This window comes from Caenorhabditis remanei, chromosome IV (genome assembly GCF_010183535.1).
Source record: "Caenorhabditis remanei strain PX506 chromosome IV, whole genome shotgun sequence".
Lineage (NCBI taxonomy): Eukaryota > Metazoa > Nematoda > Chromadorea > Rhabditida > Rhabditidae > Caenorhabditis > Caenorhabditis remanei.
In genome coordinates this window covers 13,347,016-13,369,865 of record NC_071331.1, presented here as the reverse complement: position 1 = coordinate 13,369,865, position 22,850 = coordinate 13,347,016, and the positions used below count along the sequence as shown (strand labels likewise).

General features: G+C 37.2%; 3 protein-coding genes across 3 annotated transcripts; all 3 read right to left on the bottom strand.

Annotated features, from left to right (window-relative positions):
- Window positions 1-63: 63 nt before the first annotated feature.
- On the bottom strand, window positions 64-5,488 carry GCK72_013747 (uncharacterized protein; the record flags this gene model as incomplete). The annotated part of the gene is made up of 6 exons (XM_003096885.2): window positions 64-177; window positions 229-325; window positions 393-740; window positions 792-927; window positions 5,144-5,224; window positions 5,407-5,488. The coding sequence occupies 6 exons, from the start codon at window positions 5,486-5,488 to the stop codon at window positions 64-66; spliced, it is 858 nt and encodes a 285-aa protein (XP_003096933.2).
- A 5,071-nt stretch (window positions 5,489-10,559) lies between these two features.
- Window positions 10,560-12,230, bottom strand: GCK72_013746 (uncharacterized protein; the record flags this gene model as incomplete). The annotated part of the gene is made up of 6 exons (XM_053729966.1): window positions 10,560-10,718; window positions 10,767-11,012; window positions 11,058-11,250; window positions 11,295-11,825; window positions 11,870-12,008; window positions 12,056-12,230. 6 exons carry the CDS (start codon window positions 12,228-12,230, stop codon window positions 10,560-10,562), a joined length of 1,443 nt encoding a protein of 480 aa, XP_053584738.1.
- Window positions 12,231-13,143: 913 nt separating this feature from the next.
- Window positions 13,144-17,574, bottom strand: GCK72_013745 (uncharacterized protein; the record flags this gene model as incomplete). The annotated part of the gene is made up of 13 exons (XM_053729965.1): window positions 13,144-13,262; window positions 13,337-13,479; window positions 13,559-14,320; window positions 14,393-14,541; window positions 14,592-15,131; window positions 15,189-15,432; window positions 16,172-16,432; window positions 16,581-16,681; window positions 16,735-16,874; window positions 16,921-16,984; window positions 17,029-17,219; window positions 17,270-17,447; window positions 17,500-17,574. 13 exons carry the CDS (start codon window positions 17,572-17,574, stop codon window positions 13,144-13,146), a joined length of 2,967 nt encoding a protein of 988 aa, XP_053584737.1.
- Between the last annotated feature and the right edge of the window lie 5,276 nt (window positions 17,575-22,850).

The window sequence follows — 22,850 nt, the reverse complement described above, 5'->3', positions numbered from 1 at the left end:
AAAGCTACAAGGCGTAACAAATCGTTGCAATATGTTTACATGATATTCCGAATTACATTGTTTTTACGAGAACTTGGCTAGCATGGCGTAGACGCTGCTGAACGTTTCCGGTGGACGCATCACAATTGGCGGACGAAGATGTTCTCCTTTGAAGGCATCGTAACGAACAGCTGCGAACTAAAAATTAGTTTAAAATGTATACCTCACATCCCTATTTATCAAACTCACATCAGTCGGACAGTAATGTTTCATCAATTTGTGTCCGCGCTCGTTACTGCACAGACTGATAAGTCCATCGGAGCTGTCCGAACGAGCTGCTGATTTCCTGAAAAACAACGGTTTTGTACTTGATCAAAACAGAATAGCAACGCCAATTTTGAAACTTGACTCACACATGATTCATCAACGTCGTGCCGATTCCTTGGCCCCACAATTCTTTTCGAACGCACACCAGAGCGACGAAAACTGGCTTGAACAGATGATACTCATTGAGATAGTACATGACATCCAGTTTGTTGAAGACGTATTTCAGGAATTCGACAGCATCACGAACACGTTGTTGATTGAATTCGTATGCACAAAGACGATCGATTTGTTTATCAAAGATGGAAGTTTTGCATGCCAAAGCGATTCCATCGATTTGACGAGTGGTAGCGTCCCGAATAACACACGTCGACGAACACTGAAGACTGTCTTGAACAAGATCGCGAATCATCACTGTCAGCTCTTTCAGACAAAGCCTGCAAATGATAAAATTGATTATTCTGAAAAAAGAAAATAAGACAACTCACTGATCATCGTCGATTTTCAAACTGGCCAAAATCGCTTCTGTCTGTGCAAAATTATCGAGCAAAAACTGAACGATTTCGTCCAAATTGCTCTCTTTAACTGACTCCACTTGGAATTGTTGCCTATTCGCTGTCATATCTGCAAAAATTGAAAAGTTGCGAAGCTTTTTTTTTCAAACTTCAAAAGATGAACCGTCAAAGTTTTGTTTTCGTTTGTTTATTTGAATTCGAATCATTCGGATTATAACAACAAAACGTTGGTGATGATAGATGGAAAAAGTAGAAGGAGAGACGGAAAGAAAATCGACTGAATAAAAATAAACGGAACTTTTTGCCACTTTTCGAGCGAGTTTTCGGTTTGTCCCTGGAGACTGAAACTTAAATCTTTTTTTAGGATAAGCCACTCTTTTGGGTTCTATCGATAAGTTGGTTGGGGGAGAGAAGAACAACGAATTTCTAGAAATTGTTTCAAAACTCTTCTTTTTGAATGTTCTTCGCAAAAGAAAAAAACATTCCAAAGAAATTCGCAGAAAGTGAAAACGCAAGCTTTTGATGGTTCTAATCTAATTTTCTGTGGTCGAAGTGAAGAATAGAAGGCGACCAACTCGTATCTTCCTTCTTCGGCTTTCATTTTGATTTCTTCTAAAGGAAATTTGAAAGAAGAGTGGAAAGATCATCAATTTAATGAAGGAAATAGAAGGAAATTAATGATTTCAATGAAAATAGAGTTGTGGGCAAAACGAGTTTGCATTGGTAACATATACTCATATCATATCTATAAAACTATGAGCCACCTGATGCGAACACAACCGGAAAAGGAAAGAATGAGAAGAAAATTTGCTCGTAGTTTAAAGTGCCTGGTCCGCAATGATACGCAAACACGTCGAATACAGTAACCCTAACTAAAAAGATGAAGAGACTCCATAGAATTTAGAATCCGCAAGACAAAATAAGATAAAATTAATGAAAAAAGATTTTTAATAGAAAGCAGCGCTTCTTTTTACTTTATTTGTTTAACGAAATTCGATATCTATCACATGGACCAGCAGAGAAAGAGAGAGAGAGACCAATTACATAGAGAGAAACTGAAGAAGTTTGTCCTTTTTGTGCCGTTTTTCGGACATTATTTGTTCAAGAAGCACATCATCAAAAAGGGTTTTTTGGTTTTTTGAAGGTTGATCTGCACTGCAAAAATAGTTAAAATGTAAAGTCAAAGCGGAGAAAAGCTTCGAATCTTGACGTCAAACGTAGAAAAAAATTTATTGGTTTCGTGGTGAACCCATAATTTAGGGTTCCAGCGAGGATTGACACGCACGAAGACTCCGCCCCTTTTTGATTGTACGAAGGAGACGTTTCTAGTTTGTAGCCTCCAGGACGAGATAAGATGGAATGATTTTAGGATAGAAGTGTTTCTGACAATAGAAATCAATGAAAATCTCTAGAGACAGTGGATTTTGAGCAAGAAAAGTGCAAAAATAGAGATTAGAAAGATTTCAGCTTATCCAACTTCTGACTTCTTGACTCTTCGAAAAACTAATCTGAATGATGATATGATCTTGATTTGGAAGATTGTCTGCTCAATTTGATCTATTTATACTGAACGAACGAAACAAAAAACAAAGAAATCAGAGGAAAGGTTGAACATTGATGATCCATAACATAGGAGGCGTTGAGAATAACGTTAGGTAGGCAAAAAACAAACAAATGTTCGAAATAACGAGTGATCTTCTTGAATCTTCTAGATTTCGTTTCGGGAAGGAATGAGTTTTTGATCTACCTCTAAATTGAAAAGTTCAATGGTATCATTTTGAATTAAAACCTCGTGAGATGCACACTCCAAACAATGATTCATTTCAGATAAATAGTTGATTAAATTAAACGTCAAAGGTTCTTTTTTGCAAAAATTGGTTGTTTATTTGTTAAGGCTCTCGTTGTTTCTACCCGTTTCGAGATGACTAGACTTTAATTTTGTGGTAAACTGAAGCGACGACGATTTGGGACGAAATGAGGAAAAGAAGAGGAAGAAACGGAAGAAACAAAACGGACGAAGCCAGAAAAAAGCAGAAGAATCAAATATTGGGGAAGAAAAGAGAAAGAAAAAGGAAGAAGAAGAAGAAGAAGAAAACAAGGAGGAGCGGTTTGCCTTCTGTTAACCCATCGATTCCCATTTCTTTTCATTTATTTTTCTGACGTCTTCCACTCTTCTTTTGGTTTCTTCACTGTCATTTCTAGATGACAAGGGTTTTGGAGAGATGGAGAACAACTCGAATATCGGTTTCAAAAAGCAAATAGGCTTGATCATTGAGTAACTAGGAGGGGATGAATGAGAAGAAATGCAGGAAAGGACGTTACAAAAATAAAGAATTCTTGCATGATTTCAAATGAGGAGTATTTCCGAGTAAGTACTGTAGATCAAAATCCAAAATACCTAGACTCTTCAAGTCCACTACACTCTCACTGCCTTTATAACTGTCCCCGCGTTTCCATTTCATTCTCATAATTCTCAATTTAATATTCTTCGTGGAATCAATTGAATTCTAGAAGAAACTGAAAGTAGAAGGCAGCTGATAATTACTAGTTACGGATGCAATGATACACTTTTTAGTCAGAAAATAAAACGAAAGAGTTGAATTGGATCAGATGGTTTTGATGGTGAGTAAGAATTCCGGAGAAGTATTTATTCTATTTCAAAACTTATTGCCAAAAAAACTGAAAGGTTGCAATAGACCTGATGATTCAAATTTCACGAATTTCATATAATTGTACCATTTTGGCACGTGGCTTAAAGGTGGCAGAGCAGACCAGAAAATGTGAGTTTGACATGAGAGATTTTATATTTAAGCAAGGGTTTTTACAGTAGTCAAATATAAATTGTCCAAACACCGTCACGTAAAAATTCACACTTCTTCTCTTCCATAAAATTAAACAAATGCTCATTGCGCCCGTTCAATCCGATATTGTATTCAAGGGAAAAATTGTTGATGTTACCCGAGAAAACGGCAACAATAACGGAGCGAATCATGGAAGAAATAGAGGTGGCGAAGAGCGGTGAAAATAAAAAAAGAAGGGAAAATGGAATAATTGGTTGGATTATCAGTAATACCCCCTCTGTCTCCTCTTTTTCAAATCGTTTGATGCCATTCCAGAATAAGAAAAAGGGAAATTACGGACGTTAAGAAGAAAACACATTTTTTGAGTTGAACATTTCGATTTTCATAAACAAAAAATAAACATCTTCATCGTTTTCTTATTCGAAATAACGACATCATCACCAGCTGTCACTTCAAAAAAGTTACACAAACTCATATCTTAAAACTATTCTTCGAGAATGTGAGCTCATAAAAATTGACGAGGATCATCAAGTCAGTTGACAGTGGTTCGATGAAATATAATTCAGAAAACGTTCGATGATCGTCTAAATTCTTTTGATACAACACTCGTACGGAACGAAAAATGTATTCACGGGTGAGCCAAAGTTTGTTCTGAACGTATTCTTGAACATGTGTGAATTCACACTTCAATGCAAAGTTCCAATCTGCAAAAGCTCTAATTCAGAGGGAGTTTCTCCGCTTCAGAGAGTTCTAAAAGAAGTGTTTAATCAAGTGGAGTGACATTCAGGATTGTAAATCTTCAGATACGTCGAACTACACGACCTTCTAAAAACTAAAAGTAAAAAGAAGAGCTCATCAATCTGTTCTTCTTGACTTATTTTTTCCTTTTTCAAAAACTAATCCATTTCGCCTCACTCATTTGTCATACCAGTTCAGACTCAAAGAGAAAAAATGGGTTGAAGGAGATGTTAGATTAGATTAATTTTGAGATGTGCAAGATGTATTGAAAAGGGGAAAAGAGAATGGATTAAGAATTTCTGGGTGGGTTGAATGAGCTATTGAAGTATAATCATGGAGGTTCAAAAGATAAAGATTCAAATGGAGTACACTTTTACAGTGTAGATTCCAACCTATGTTTCTCAGTGGTCTCATAACGAAAACTACGATTTCAGCAAGCTGATTGTGAACTTTAAAACTGAGAACTCGTCATCTGTAGCAGTTTTTTTCACTGAGAGAAACCGAGTTCATCTCATCAAAACGCTATTCATCAATCTTCTAAATGAAATCGAATAATTCAATATGTCCAGGAAAAGAGATGAGAAGAGAGAACCACAACAAAGCAACCAACGAAAGAAACCGCCAGAGGCTACAAATTTTCTCCGGATTTCTTCTGTCGTCGACACAATTTTTGAATTGAATCGAGACGAGAAAAATAGAAAAAGAAAGGCAGAAAACATAACCCATTAAAGAAAAATAATCAATTTTAGGTTTTGTGAAGAAGAAAAAAGAAGATAAGAAACTAACCTGCACTTATGATGGAATCAGATTTCTTTCTGATACTCGAATTGGTGGATCTGACACTTCGAGAGTCATCCTGACTGCTTCCTGAAATTTGAGAATTTGGAACACGCTGAGTTAGATATTCTGAAGTTGACTCATATTTGAATGTTTACGAAAACGACTGCGTTCACTGAGACTGAAAAGTCACAACGACTCATTCCGTTTATGATAAACTTTTCCGAATTTGATCCCGAAGTGTTTTCAGAAACAACTTCCCTTCAACTCACCTTCAATACCCGAATCATCTTTTGTGTGTCCACTGACCGACGCAACGAATGCTGAAACTCCACGAGCCAATAATCCAAACATTCTTTGATATCAAATCTGAAAAAAACCCACTTACAATTATAACATCAACAATAAAAATATGACGATTTGTTACTTCAAAACGAGAGAACTAACATTTCAAAAAAGAACTTTAAGCAGGAACCGACATCATAAATGCCAACAAACCGCTGATATTTCCTCTCTTATCACTAACAAAAAATTCGATGAACGTAGACTAGAAATTTCACCTGATAACCAAACTAAAATCAGTTTAGAACTAACAAGTAAATATCACTCGAAAAGGGAAAAACAATGAGAGAAATTAAAGATCTTTCAGTATTTCTGAACAAGAAGGTTTCTTGAGTAATTCAATGATCTGGGAAAATGAAAAGAGAAAAACAACGAGTTCAAAGTTTCACCTGCACGCTGCAATTACTCTGCAGAAGGCTAGAGAACAAGTTTCAAAAAAGATTTGCAAAAGGTTTCAATATCAATGATAATCTCGTGACAAACAACTTTTTTGCTCCTGGAGTTTCAAATGACCGTGAAAACTAAAAGTTTAGGAAAAGGATGAATTTTTCAGTTGCTTTGTTTTGGAAACGTGATTATGAAGAGGGTTGCGGATGAAGTTGAACTTGAGAAAATGAAATGACGGTGGGAGACAACGAGAAAAGAGTTTGACATTACCGAAAAACAAAGATTCAAAATTGAGAAGAAGAAGAAGAAGAATAACGAGGGAAAATATTTCAGGAAAACTTAAATTGAAAAAATCAACCACCATTGGCTGTCCCGATCAAGAATTCAATACTCGGCGACTGAGTACACGGCCTGATAACCGCCTAGCTCGTTTTCCTCTATTCCACCAACCTCCAATAATTTATCATTTTCGAAACGAATATCATCTATTTCTCACCCTCAAACACATAATTTGAGAATAAGATAAATGAGAGATAGAATGAATATTCAAGGATCTCTTCCTCTCTTTTTCTTCTTCTTCTCCTTCATTTTTTTCTTGAAAAATACTTGAATATCAAAAATTGATCGGAGAACAAGCTATAATTTTCAGTCGTTTAGAGAAATCTGAAAGTGAAAAACAACTCAAAATCACACGGGAATCTTCTGTTCTTCTGATTTGAAGATTCTTCTTCTTCTATCAAAAATCTGCTGATACAAATCGAATATCAACGTCTTAAGAATATAATTTTTTCTGACGTCTACGAGTATTTGAATCAATAATTCATGAACTTTCAGAGAGAAAGAAATGTGATTAGAATATGATCAATCACATGAGACCTCTCACTGGATTTGTCTACAACGGAAATTTGGCTAATTGCTTTCATAGAGTGCAAGAAGTTTCCATGAGCTTTTAGAAGGAATCAAGTTTTTTTTGAATGACTTGGAATTGTATCTTAAAGGGGGATATTCTTGAAAAACTAGAAGAAAAGTGACTGAAAAAGATAGCAAGAAACCAATTTTGCGGTTAAAAGTGAACGAAGAAGATGAAAAACAAAGACAACGAAGGGGTGTGACAAAACAATTAGTGGATAGAGAAGGATTGGGGATTCGTTTAGTGGAATACCGACAGAAATTCTGAAAGTTTTGGAAACATAAAAACATAACATGCCTAGTTAGAATTGAGAAGTGAGAGGGGAGGAGCGAGGAGTTGGAGAGAGTGAGGAGACAGTATTACGGTAGGTTTTTGAAATGGAAGACCTTTAGAATATACTCATAAAATGGGTTTAAATCTGAAGAAAACTGAATGCATTTCAGATTGAAATGAGGCTTCGAGGAGTTCGGATCGAGTACGAATCCGAATCGTCTCATGGATTTCTAGAAAACGAATAAAAAAATAAATCCTCGGACCATCGAAATGGCTTCAAACGAGACAGAATCTAATGAGAAAAAGAGAAAATAATGAGCAATGATGATAAAAGAGTCCAGTTGTAGTAACAAGTAACTTCCTCTCTCTGGCCTCTTTTCAATGTTTTCCAAACACAGAATCTCTCTTTTCTCTCTCTTTTTCACATCGATTACTTCAAAACCACGAAGAGACATGAGAGAAACGTGAGGAGCTACTGGAAAACAGTGTTAACGCGGTGGAGACGCAGGCGGTCAGTTGAAAATGGTGTGAGCTCATTGAGCACATCATCATGAGCATGACCAGAGGCCCGTGGAACGAAAAGGGTGAAGGACCGCTGAGAGTAAGGGGATGGAGAAGAAAGAGGGAGAGAGAAAGGTAAGTTACTTTTGTTACTTCTTACCTTTCAGGGCACTCAGACAACTGGCTTCCAGCTGGAGGCAAGAGGAAAAGTCTGGGGGAAAAAGGAGATTCTTGATTTGGAAAAATGTCTTGGGAGAGGGAGAACTGACTGAAAGAGCACTCAAAACTAGCGCTCGAAATGGGGCATCCCACTTTTTTCCGGTCATTTGGAAAACAGTCAATTTTTGTCGGAAAGTTGTCAAACTTTCACAGAGCCTGAAGATATAGATGGGGACGCGATTTCCAAAGCTTCAAGAATACAGGTTCAATTTTAACCGTTTTATGACTATCTGGGACGCGCGGAACGGGGACGCGGGGAGTCCCAACTCGTCCCATTTCGAGCCCTACTCAAAACAAAGAATTGACAAATTCCAACTAATGAAAACAGAACGGACGGTAATACATACACATTAATTGTCTCAAACCTATCACTCAAACATCAAGACATCAGAGAAATATCAGAATTTTTCTATTTTGAACCACCTCAAATTTCAGATAAATTATTTCACGAAAAAAGGTTTTGGTGTTACTGTAACTAATGGGGATTATCATATAATAGTGATGTTCGGAAACTCGTAAAGTTGTTCATTGGAAAAAATTATGTTCTAGGTTTGACGACTTTGACAGTCTTGAGTTCTGCACAATGGTTGAATGAGAAATCGATGAAAAAAGTTTTAATGATTGGATTACTTTGTTGAAGAAATAGAACAAAAGGAAACTTCTGGTTCTGACTCCTTCCAGACCCATATATCTTCATATCATGGAACCCATTTTTCAACAGAAAATACAAAATAAACTATATTTCCGACCAGTTCTATACAAGAACAACTCAATCTGAATGATTAAATCAAGAGTATAAAAATGTTCATTTTCTAAATTGAAAATCAAAAAACCAACGGAAAATGTCTCTATTTCAAGAAACCACTCTCCTAAAAGTTGAGTTTTTGTAGTAGGAGAATCGAGATAAACCATAAAAGTTGCTCCGTCATTTCTCATTCCTTCTGGCTTTTCTCTTCTTGAATCATTTCTTTTTCCCTTTTCTACTTTTTTCATTTCCTTTTCAATTTCCCTAATTGCAACCACGACACATCCAGAGATAGACAAAATTGAATTCAAGAATAGAAAAGAATGAAAAACGAAGAAGGCGGAGGAGAAGAAGAAGACGTTGGTTAGATTTGAAAGGACGACGTCAAAACTCATCGGAAATAGAATCCAAAAAGTCAGAAGATAAAAGAGAATTACGTGAATCAGAATACTAGAGAAAATTGGAAATCAGATGAGATTAAAAAAGGAAGGAACATGGAAGTTAGAAGTAGGTTTGAATGGTTTTTCAGAATAAGAAGGCGGCGACTCATATCGTATTCTGAAATCTGATGTTCACATGAAAAAACTGATCAGTAATCTAGAAGACTTGTTAATATCAAAACGTCTCGAGCCTATAAACTAGGGTCTCTGGGTATAATGCTTCCAGCCGACCCTGATTGTGTTGATTTCTCGAAGTTGGGATTCTCAGTATCGACACGATTTGTGAACGTTCAGAGAATCTCATTTGAACCCCAGTCCTAACCAAATTTTCCTTTAAAAATCCCGAAATATCGGAATCAAAAAACCAGGAGAGAAAGGCGGTCCTTTGTCGTTTCAGTAGGGGCCACGAGACAGAAATTTGACACTTTTAACACCGTTGTCGGAAAAAATTGGAAGAGAAACGAAGAGATTCTCCTATTTTTTGTGCCTTCCAATCTCTTTTTCGGCACAAACAAATTGCATTGTTTGTTCTCTTTTTCTTATTTCTTTTTGATGACAAAATGAGAAAAAGAAAATGAGAAAAGGGTCAAGAGTAGTTGGATACAAGTACAAAAGGATTTGAAATCTGAAGTATTTCTTGAGAAGAAAGAGAGGTAAATACGGTTCTTTTTCTCTTTAGATCCAAGTTGTGTTCTACTTTCAAAACTTGTTAGACTAGAACTCGTTGAGGACGAATCAATATCAAAAAACTTCTGACAGAAACTCATAAATAAAAAAGATTTGAAACGCATTCCAAACAAATTAAATCTCCATGACAACGGAGAAGCGGTCGACCATAAACTGATATTCAGAGGGACACATGATTGACTCGGGTTCAAGTTGGAGAGTTCAGATGAAAAGAAACAAGAGGGACTCCTATTGAATAGGGGTGGATGAGGTTTCACGAGTATAAGGTTTTCAAATGAAAGTCGAATAGCTGAAAAGAAGAAATCGTGCGGATTCTGAACCTGGTTTACAATTTCGCTAAAAACCAAATCGAGACGAGCAGTCTGTAAATTCACAATGGAATCGAAATGAAAATAAAATAAAATCTTAACAAATCACAAGAGTTGTGAGCTAAAAGTCTCTATTAGTTTTTCAGAAAATCAAATTTCAAAAACACATTCGGAATCTCCACGTCGTCAGCTTTTCAATCATATGTACGAGCTCGCGCTAAAAACTATCACATGTATAATTCCAGAATGAGTATAAAATAAAATCTTCCAATCTCTATAACCTAGACTACAAAACAGTTATTTTTGTAGTCAGACCAATCTCTGAAAATCTAGTACCACTGACCGAAAATAAATACATTATTCAAATCGGAAACCGCAAGTTACACTAAGCGAAACACGTCAACAAAACGTCGAATTTCACTGACATAATGTGTCAAATGTTTGCCTTCGAAACTATAAAATGATGGAAACTCAAACAACAATAGGATGAACGTGGTGTCATGTGACATGCTTAATAGTCTGATGATATCCCGCTGAGCACGCGGGCGGCTCACTTCAATTCATATCCAAAATATTACTGTGGTGAAATTTTACATTTCGACGAACAATATATTTATTCTATGATATCATCTTCAACACGTCTCAAATTTAAAGCTTTCAAAAAGTCATCATTATCAGCTTCTTGATGAATTCCAGCACTGTTTTCTGCATCTTTCCGCCAATCATATGGCTCCGGTTCCACATCACCTCCGGCTCCGACGCCTTCGAACAGCTGAAAAATAGACGATGAATTCAAAGTTACCATCTTGTTTTAAACTACTTCATCATTCTTCTCCTCCTCCTCTTTTTCCAATTCCTTCTCATCGACACCGTAAAACTTTGCCAGCGCAGCCCGTTCTCTTTTCGCGAAGTCAGTTCTCCGCGGCTCCAGAACCATTCGTAGTTCTCCAAAAAGACTTTGTTCATGAATACGACTCTCTGATCCATCCAGAAGAACATCACGAGCCACTGCACTTTTCGAAGCAGCTTGCTTATCAGCGTCTGATAGAGAAACTCCTTCGAAAACCTGAAGATTTTGGGTTTATGGAGTTTCTAATATCTGGGAAAATACCAAATCGATATCAGTTCTTTCCTGATTTCCATTTTCAATCGCCACAGTCTCTGTCAGCTGAGGTTCCTCTCTTTTCAACAAAGTCTTTTCAGGGAGTTCAGCATTTGGAGCATGTTTTTCAGATCCAACCATGACAAGGGTCTTGTGAAGAGCTAGTTCGATTTCGGATCTGCTCACATTTCCTGATTCTAATCTGAAAAATACAACCAAAAATTATGTACACATTTATATTCTAACCTTTCTAAAATAGATGCTAAAGCCATTGATGTCTGTTCTTTCCATCCTATTTTCATATCCAATCGACTCGTTGCTTCGTTCTGTTTCCTTTCAGCCTTCGTCTTTTCGTATTCACTCTTCAGAGCTAATCGTTCAAGTGACTCCAATCTTTGAGTGAATTCACGTAAAAGTCCACAAGTGCACAGAAACTTCCAGAAATTTCGTAAATTAAATTTCGGTGAATTCAAAAAGTCAACGATGACAACCCGTGAATATTCACTTGCGTGCAATTTGAAAACTGTAATCAAAGCTTCAAACACCGCCTCAAAATCGATTTCTGTGTCTTCTTCAATCTCTTCAATTCTCAAAATCTCAGGATTTTCCAAACTTCTTTTCGTGATTTTCTGAATCTCATCAGTGTACAGATCTTGCCACGTGGATCCACCATTCAAAATCTTTGTATTCTCAACAAGACAATCGATAATTGAAACAGCAATTCGACACGAACGGAGAACTAATGGATGTCGAAGGAGAGGCATACGCATTGAAACACTGAATTATTCAGATGACTTCGATAAAATTATTTCATCTTTTACCTAAAATACACTTGTCTCCGTTTTCGTAATGCAATTTTTGTTCTCTCAAGCTGAACAGTAACGTCTCGAATTGCTCGTGCTCGTTGTTTAAACCACATATATCCTAGAGATACAGTACTACAAGCAGCAACAGATATACCTGAGAATTCATAAAACCGCCTTCGATCGAATTCTTAGATATCTTACCTAAACCAATATACCCTAACTTCTGATTTTCAGCACTAACTATTCCGGATTTATAGGTGGCAACCGCAATCCCACCGACTGCTGCAGCTGAGGGCATGATCCATCTGAAATTCCACGAATCTTCTTCTAACTCTCGATTTTCTAGCATTCTCTCTTCTAGAATCATCCGATCCATTTCTTCAAAAATTCGATAAGAGTCGAAAAAAGAAAACAGGTGACGAGAAATCCGAGCAGACATGTTTTGATCTGAAACAAATTGAAGCTCGGGAGAGATGTGAAACAAAAGACTCCGAAAGATAGATAAAACGTTTTCCGATAATTCGATTTCATCGAGGGACCAGTATATCGACTTGGAAACAAAGCTATTCATCAATAAAAGTGGTTCCCAAAAAACGGGAAAAAGAGTTCGGGACCGTATGAATACAATCAAAATGCCACGCCGCAAGAAGAGAATTATGAATGAAGAAACGTTGGGGTGGTTTTCAAAAAAGTTAGAGAGCAATTATGAAACGGTTGAAGGGAACAATGAAGGATGAAAGAAGCGCACACACATTTTGTATTCTGATCATGATAAGAAAACATAGAGCACGAATTAAGACATTAGAAACGAGTAAAGAAGAAACATCTTAAATCTAGGACACAAACACCGTATAGTTAGAAGAGTTTTAGAGAGATTGAAAGGAAGGAGAAAAGTAGCCACAAACAGTGTGCAATAGTTAACCGAGAAGTTCAATTGAAGAATAATTGAATAGAAGAAGGTGACAGAATCACAGAAGCGAGTAAGCATGAAAAATAAAACGAAGGAATACCATTAAACTTTTGTGGAGCATGACGCATAGAAATTGGAAATGATTAGGGGGGAAAGACACTCGAAACGCACAAAAAAAGTGGCGGTGTGAAAGGAATTTTGAGTTGAAAGCTCAAAAATTAAAGGGGATTAAAGCGAGGAAAGAACACCGCCGAGATGTTATTAGAATCGTTTCCTACCCGGCAAAAATGTTCAATTTTTCAAGAAAATGATAAAAAAATATCGTTCAAAATGAGTATTTTTACAAAGAAAATTTGGACATTTTCGCCGGAGGACGCCTTCAATCTTCCTCCATCTCCATGTTTTCATCAATTTGATGACGTGATGACGAAGCTCCCGAAGTAGTTGCTGACGACATAGAAGGAGCAGCGCCTCGTTTCGGTCGGACGTTTTGGGCAGCTGAAACATACTCAATAAGAATCCCGCTACTTAAGAAAAAATAAAATAATTAAATTCGAAAAAAATGAACTCACAATCCGTTTCCTCGAAAGGCTCAATTGGTTCTCCGTTAGCGTCCAACTTTCTTCGTCGGTAAACTAGTATGTATGGATCGGATGACTCGTATGGCTCAGTCGGTGAGGATGTTGAGCTGGCGGATGAGTCGTTGAAATCGAACCTGAATTTAAAACAATATTTTAATTAAACTCTAACCTTGTTAAATGATAATAAGTGATAATCATTCTGAATTGACCTACCACTTCTGAGCTTTGTCGTTGAATCCTATGGCAGTGTAATGACCTCCACTCAATGATCCATAGTGACGAGAAACGGCAATCAAATCATATATAGCTTTCTCATGGTTGGGATTGGCGACCTTGTCTGTCAAATCGAGGCCTCGAACTGGGATCACGACCTCCCATGTCAACTTCTCACGTGACCACTTTGTGTATTGGAAACGTTTCAGATGAAGAATGAGAATCTCTGGAAGTTTCCACAAATCCAACTGCTTCGTTGCGCGTTCATGTTTCTTGCACTGTGGACAGTACCACGAATCTTGTTCTCCTAACTGTTCTTTTTTCGTGAACCATTCCAAAGTTTCTTCCAACATGACTTTCCGCCGAGTTGAAACTGTCATTTCACGCTCTATCAATTCGCTTCCTTTGTAGTTGTTGAAAATCTTGCTATCCTTCCACTGGAATGTAATTTGCAAAAAGTTTCGGTAGATGTCATGCGATTTTTCATCCGGGAACGGTATAGGATCATTTGTTGGAGGAATTGGAAGAGGTGTAGTTGATCCAGCATCAGCGACGAAAAGTTTGTATGGTTCTCGCTCCTCAGTCGAGTTGCTTCCGGTCATAGAATCATCATCGAGTTCCATGATATTTTTCTGGTTGACGAAGAATCGTTTGGTTGTTTTAAAAACATTCTCATTTAGATAGTCACGAGTCAATGGTTGATTTGGTGGAAGAGAGTAGACCATTGGAAGAGAAGCCGGACGAAGCAATTTGATACGATTACTGAAATTGAAATAGAAATGATTTTATGAAAGTTCTGGTAGTAACATTCACAAAGAGAACATTGAAACTCACTAAGCAACGAAAATACGTGTTCCTCTAACATTCAAATCATATTCAACTTCAGCAACATAGACTTCACGTCCTTGAATTCGAACTTTATCACTTGGTCGCAAAATCGTGACCTCGTCATGGTATTGACTTGGGACATGGAAGAAGACAAACTGAAATATTACAATTATGAAAATAAAAAACAAAATGAGTTTTCACATACGTGATGCTGCTTCTCCGGCTGCAACTTGTCTAACATCAATCTCTCGGCTTCCTCCACATTTGTGGTATCAGTGATTCCCAAAGAGAACTTGGCCCACTTGCGATTCAAAAACATAACGATTACGGTTTGCTTCACGATTTGCTCTTTAGCTGGAAGAGGAAGAGAAAGGTATCCGAATGGATCAAACTTGATAGAGATCTTCTCGCAAACTGGGCATATCAAGGTGGACTTGAGCTGTCCATGTAAAGTGTCCACAATGATAGAATCATTTCGCATCTTGTAAATTTCCCAAGACTTGGCTGCATATTCTGCTTCAGGAAGCTTTGCGTCCTCATCACTGTCCTCAATGTATGGTTTCTTCTTTATACGGTTCAAGTCTTCATGAAGTCCATCGAGAACGTAAGCCATGAGTTCATGAGCATCTTGTTGCGAATAACCGTTGAATCGTGGAGCGAACTGACCAATTATTCCCTTGAATTTGCGAGGATTTATGGAAGCAAATTCTCCACTCCACATTCCTTTCATGAGATCTCCAACAGCCTGGAAATTTTAACAATTCAGCAACATGACATGAGACGGAAAATAAATTAAACCTACCGCAGCCAGATGTCCATGTGTTCCAAGCGGATTCTCTACGTTAAGATCGGACAGATATGAACCATTCAAGAAGTAATCACGAAGTGGTGGCATGTTGCTCAAACACTGGAATGCTGAAGCCATGAAGCATGTATTTCCGAGATTAGAAAGTCCGCATGCGCCGGGAGTTGTTCGATTGGCAATGCCAGTGGAAGAAGATTGAGCGCTGTAAGCGTTCGATAAGCCATTTCCGTTGCTTCCGAGTCTGGAATATACCGATAGTTCATGAAATTTGTTGAAAGGATAGGAGTAATGTAAAAATTGTCAAATTCTGATCTGAAGGTAACAAGAAATCAGTGTAAGATGATTTATGATACCACCTAACCGTTTCACTGGACTTAAGGTCACATTCAGCTTCTCCGCTGCTTAAACTAAAACTTTCAGAAGAGAAACAAGATCCTCATCCCCACCGGCCATCATATTCATCATCACATCGAAAAACCTCCGGACGACAGAAACAACACACAGATAGAAAAGAACATCGCACATGGGAAGCGACTTTTATTAAACACCATCAAATTTGATGTTATTCTCTGATTACCCTCTCATCCAATTTCCGGGGATGGCAAAGACATAGAATTTGAAGATATTCCAATGAAATCGAATCCATTCGAGAACAATGTATGACTTATGCTCCACCGCCATCCAACAAAATTAACGTTCCGGAAAAGTTTGTTCCGTATGAAATCTGTGGTCACGTGAACTTTTCCCACGTTGCTCCGCATTATTGGTAAAATTGGAGAAGAATAATATGTAAACCACAACAAACAAACATCAATTAGTCGTGTGGGTATCGCTTCTCATGGACGACGGGCTTGTCGAATACAGTGTGCGATTCTGATATTTGTAGGTGCCGAAAGTGCTTGTAGTTGGTTATGATGGCGGTGGAGACGAGGATGCAGAAGTTATTTCTACACAACAAACAATCTCCTCAAAAACCGAACCTTGCAAAATAATTAGGAGGTTGAAAAATTGACCATCCAAATAAAAACGCAACAACTTGTCGTAATCCATCTGGCCAGATTTGACTGAACCCCCACCAGACTTCACGAAAACCCATCCATACAACCCATAAAGGCATAAGGACTCGAGAAGTGGCAGATGACATAGTGGACGTTGAAAACTGGCGGGTACGCTTACGGGAATGTGGTTTGGGCAGTCGTATAGTATACTCGCCATCGATATCACCATCAGAATCCAATTCTCTGTAGATGGAAAATGAGCAAAATAGAAAGAAGTTTAGAAAAGGGGTTCTTCGATGAGATGAGATGAGATGAAATATGACCGGTGAAAAATAACAGAAAACATAGAACACATAACATCTAGATTCTGAAAGAACGAAAAAAAGCTTACGACGAAGACGATTGACTTGCGAATGATAATTTCGGCTGTTGTTGTACTGGGTTCTGGGCTTTGTAGAAAAACTCTCCTTGTTCTTCAACGTCGACTAAAACCTGAAATAGTTGACCGTGTTTGTCTCATTATTCTCTCTACAACAATACAATACCTTTTGAACAGTATCGAAATAACTATCAATCGACTGCGAAGTATCAATGAGCTCGGGGGTTTCGTCGTTCATCACATAGAAACGAATTTTGTCACTTTCGTTGAGGGAGAGCTCCATTATAGCTCGTTCTCGCAAGGAAACTGAAATAAATTAATTGTGATAGAATATAAAATGGATGAAACTAACTCATGGTGTCTTCCGGCTTCAACACCAAGTCCGCTTTGATATCTCTATTTCTTGCAAGAGCGATCTAGAAATTCAGTTTTGGAACCGGAAACTTGTTTACAGCCTTACATGAACGATTCGTGGGTAGACTTCAACTGAAAGCTGGCCATTCTTTTTGATAACAGTACGACGGATGTAGTCACGGCGTTCATCTTCTACGCCATAGAAACTGACAAGTCGTTTGAACAAATGCTCGGGGACAGCAGTGTAGTCGATTTGTTCGGCGAGTCGTTGTTTCAGGTAGAATACCCCTTGACGGCCTGAAAATCGAATTTAATACAAATGAGAAGCAGCTACCATTGACACTTACATTCCGATATTTGCGAATTGTCGATTGGTCCGACATCATCAACAAATCCATCCCGGATTGCTTTTAGAAGAGCATTCCACCATTTCTGAGCAATCAAATACCATATCGCATTCTCTACCATGTCAGCGATCTCAACTTCGCGAAGAAGGTTTTTGAGCACATCGCGAGATGGAGTAGTCTGGAAAATGGAGGGATGAGATTTTCAATCTGAATAATTCCGAAAAGTTTACCGATTCGTCCTGAGATCCTTCTGCTGTTCTCACATTATCATGGTCTTCCATCGGAACGTCCTCTGGGGTTGGCATCGTCACGAAGGTTTGAGTATGGATAGAACCAACTGTAAACAGATTAATCGAATCTGAGAAATAAATCCGGAGAGCAAAGTAAGAATCATATATGCGGTGAAGAACGATGAAAACATGCGCAGAACGAATCAAATTCAAGAACACGTATAATAGTTAAAATAAGATAAAAACAGGTGGCAATGAAAAATCAGTGAAATTATAGCTTGATTTTCTTGGATTTTCTAGGACTCTAGGGGTTTCATTAACTGCTTCGATATTCGCTTTGATGATCCTTCGGGAGGAAATATATATTTAAAAATGATTCAGAAAATTTGTTTAATATAGAATTCATTATTTTTCTAAAAAACTTTTGTGTTTTCCATGTGAAAATAATTTGTCAGCATTTTTCTTCAACGATGAATTTTAGGCTAGAATGAGCATGTGTTTCTTTTTTCAATATAAGTTTGAATAAAAGAAGCATCAAGTAAGCTTACGTTAATGATTCTTATTTGGAGAGAATCTCGCAAAGCGTATTTTTACTGTTTTTCAAAATTTAGGAAAACTAGCTTGTACACGTTGCACACATTGACGAAGATAACCGGATGCTCCGAAAACCTACGTGGATCAAGCCTGAATTTTTTTATTTCGGAAAAAGTGAGAAAAATGAAATTTCGACAGAAAACACAGACAGAAATGGCTTTCTCTCAAAAAATCGGATTCAAAAATGGGCGGAGCCAAACGCAGTTCGGTTTGGCAAAGTGCGGCGCACCCTTTCGCATACTCTCCGCACACTTTTACCATGCTCCGCCCACATTGGCTTGCCCGGTCAAAACTGGGCAGAAACCCGTGGAAAATAGAAAAAAGAACAGAAGAGAAAGAGGAAAAAAGAGAAAGAAAAAGTGTGTCGAAATGAGTGAAGACGAGTGGCTAGTGATGCCAAAAAAGGAAAAAAAGGATGAGAACATTACTAAAAATTAGGAGACGCAGGCAGTGAGAAAGTCTCGGCGGCTCGCGGAGCACACAGAGCACACGGAGTCCCGGAGAGGTCTCTGCTCTGGGCTCTGCTCCCATTTATATTGCCATTTCCATTTCCGTGGCTCTCTGTCTCTCTTTGGAGCTTTCCTAACAAATTTTGCTCGGTTTTTTTTGGGTTGTGCTCAATTTTTTGTGCTCTGTGAGCCAGAAGGGAGCTCATTATTTCATCTTTTCATCTCCCATTTATTCCTTTTATTGCTTTCGTGTGATACCCTAAGCAGCATAGCAAACCCCATTATTAGACAGTTTTTATTAGGTGCTTTTATTCGTTTTTTTGTTATGTCTGCTAGGAATAGGTGTCTGGATTAGTTAGATTGCGTGCTTATGAGGAAATGAGAAATAGAAAATGTGAATGATATGAAGAAAAATAGAAATATGAACACAATTTGGTCGTTTTTGCACATGCGAAGTCAAAATTTTGCATTGTATCCAAACTTTGTTATTATTTCGTCAGCTAACTTGAAAAAAAGAATAACATTGGAGGATCTCTTAGAAAAATAATCATTTCGATGTTGAGCTTCCTCCAGTTTTTTCAATTTTTGTCCCTCCATTTTTCCTCGAAATCTGTATAACACTATAGAAAAATGTGGTACTGTAATTAGTCAACTAATTAATTTCCAATTAACAGAGAACTAATAAAATCTAAAATGCCATCATGATTACGCCTTGATTTTTGTACCCAATTAACTGAAAACCTCATTAAACTGAATAGTTATACTGCCTTCTAACAATCCAGTAATGACACCACACCCATAATAAAAGAGATTTAAAAAACCAAAACTACAGTAATTAACTTTAGAAATCAAACACTAATCCCATTAAAATAAGTCTAATTGTCTACAAAATTCGTACCCTCTAGAGGGAAATGTTCCATTCTCATCAAATGTTTGTCATCTTCTCTCTCTTCTATTCTCATGAAACCTAGATAATGAGCATATCTAAAAATAAGTTTTGCATAAATGAATAAATGCCAAAAATAGGTCAAAAATATCCAAAAATAAACTCATGGGAGTGTAGGAAAATGCTAAAAAAAGGTTAGCGAGGGCCGAGTTAGGTATCAGATTCCCACACAATCCAATGACCAAAGAAAGAATAAGAAGCACGTAAGAATAGAGAAAAAAGCTCGGAAATCATTTTATTTTCAGAGGAGATGCTAGTCATTCAGAGATCGAAAGTCTATGATCAAAGGGTTTTAATTACAAAAGAAAGGAATGAAAGTTCCAAAATCTTTATCATATTATCATTCAATTTCCCCTTTTCTTTTCATTTTTATCAACCAGTTTGTCTTTTTTTCTTTTTTCTTCGCTCCGTCAAACCCCCTGAAGGGGTGGTTTTGTGGAAAGTCCCCCTCCTCTGTCCGACTGTAGATCAAAACTTTCACTTTTTTGGGAACTGTGAACTTCAGTTTCTATTTGTCAATTACTCACTACTTATCAGTTCGAATCGGTTTATGCCTCAACTTTGTTCTATATTTGCAAAGATTGCTAACTGATCGAATGAGTAGATTTATTAGTCGTCTAAAGTTACAGTTCTGCAAGAATTGGCAGGTTATGTTTATTTTATTTTCAAATAAAGTACATAAACAATTTCTCAATTTTCATATCAAAACTATTTCCAAAAACAAAATGAAACTTCAAGGGCGATTTCTTGATCATAAAGATGTAATAAATAGATAAGAGTTGGAAACCAATTACGGGATAATTTGAACCAAAAGTTCTCAAATTAAATCTAATGCCAGTCAGCGTAACTTTAGCTTCCAAATAATTTCAGTTTTTTCTTGTTTACTAATCCTTTTTGCATATCAGACGTCGATTTTCACATCGTGTAATTTTTTCAAAATCTGCAACGTTAACGGTGGAACTGATTACTGTAATTGCTGGTCTCCTACCTCTCTTGATAACGGAATGTTTCAAAAACCATTAGAAATGGCAAGAATACAATAAGAGTTACGGAGAAAGCTGTCTTAACAACCATCTCTCGCGGTCTATCAAATCACTTCCTTGTCTCTAACTTCGCCTAGATCATAAATCACATCTTCTATTAACTCATTATCAATTCTTCATCTCAAATATTCTGCAAAATGTTCATTGTTCCTTCCAACAGGATTGATGGTAAAGAAAGAAAAAAGAGAAAAAAGATCTGGTGTCATCAGCAAAAAGATATTCGCGACTCCATTATTACACCTATTTCCATCCAACCACAGTGAGGGAAACGAGCTGCCGTTCTGGCTTTTGTTCTCTATTCACTGGCAACTTTCATGACTCATTTGTCACCTATTTTAATGAAAAGGAATGTGTGCAAGTTTCTTCTTCTTTCTTCTTCTTCCTCTAAAGATACTCCAAACAATCAGTAACTCGGCTAGAAACTTCTGTCACATAAAGGAAATGAGATTCTCTGATAGAATTAGACAGAAAATAGTTTCATGAAAGCTATAAATTGGTAATGACCATTATCTCTATTTCAGTATTACTCCATCCTTTTTTCACCTCCACAATTTTCCAAGTTGGAGGTCAAAATCTAGCCAAAACTGAAACTCTAAATGGGAAGAACAGAATTCACTAAAAAGGTGATCATGGGATAATCTGTGTCTGCATGAGCCACTTTCCTACTTTACTTTTAATCAATTAAAAAAATTGCAAAATATAACTTATTTTTGGCTCTTAAACTAACCATATTTTTAAGACAATTAATCTTCTTCCCGTTTGAGAAATACAAGGGCACTTGACTATACATCTACCGTAATCCAGTCTAGACCATCTAAATCTTTCTCTTCTTCTTTCTCCAAGTATTCAAGTAGCTCCATTTCTCATTCTCAAATATATATTATCCTCTTCTGACATTCATCTTCTATCCATTCTCTCCGCCTATTCCTTGCTCATTTTGTCTCTTTTCTTTTAGTTTTCACATCTCTCTCCAAAAAACTAACATTTCTCTCCTTTCTCATTTCGGAAGCTCTCATTTCGTTGCCTCGGTTACTTGCCTACGTCCCCGTATCTCTCATTCCTTTTGTGTAGCATTTCGCCTCATTTCTCTCTCTCCCAAGTGACCAATTAGAACTTATTTCATATTAGTTTTCGAATATCATTTTTTTTCTTTTTTGCATGGGAATTCTCAGTGGGAAAGTGCAGAGATTAATAGGAGTAAATGTGACTGATCTTACAAGATTTCTGATTTGATGTGCAAATGTCATATGAAATGGGCTTGTTTATCTGCGTTTCATGGAATTTGATTCATAAGATAGGATGCGAAAGAGAAATGTTTTGGTTTCTATTCCTCCCTGTTTCTCTTAAAAGTATCTATTTTTCTATTCCTTCTAGATTTCCCGGTGCTCACATAGAGCTCCGACGTCGAGACAGTGTCCTAGAATCACAGATTGACTAATGATATTTAGAATGATACATAGAGCAACCTTAAAACTTACACTGTTTAGTTAATGGGGTTTTTGTGAGAACCTTTCTAAACAGTCACACTCTAATGATGTGAAAAACTTAGAAAATCTCACCGAATGCTCTAAAAATGAACATATAGATCTGAAACAGCTTGACGCAGTTTCTGAGTTTGTTTTCAGAAATAAAATATTAGAACGAAAGTTTAATTGAACTTACTGTAGACCAAATACTATCTTAACTCTCTGATAAATCACATATAGGAAGACTCCAAATACTCTACCTATTGCCCCATAACTGCAGTACTCTTCATTCCGAACCAGGTACTTTTCGCCACTCCCTGTTTCGAAATCATTAAAAAAGTGTTTTCCTCGTTTCTTTTTTTTTGTTCCTTCAATTGTTTTCGGGTTTCCAAGGATCCGTTTGTGCATGTTTATCTTGCACACATCCCTGAGAAATTACACTAACTCTTCTTTCTTTTTTGAAATGAAAAGATAGAATAAGAAAAGAGAGGGACCATGACTCGTCTCCGACCCGTCTTTTTTATGAGTGTGCATGTGTTCTTCCGAATGTTTTCTAACTTTCTCAGTTTCTAGATCTTCTCTTTTCTTCTCCGTTGAACTTCTGAGTGATGAAATATGGGTCATGACATTTGACGTAGTTACGGATTCGGGTCAGATCACCTGACATTCGGAGAAGAAAAGGACGAACTAACTTTGATTTGTTGATCTGGAATACTCGTGGGAGGATGCACGAATGATATATAGGTCAGAGGAAAGAACACGAACAGTTGGTGGTGAATCGGTAAATTCTAGAACAAATAAAGCAACAGTTTTACCTAAAAATAAAAGAGATAGTCTTGAAAAAGAAGCGGGC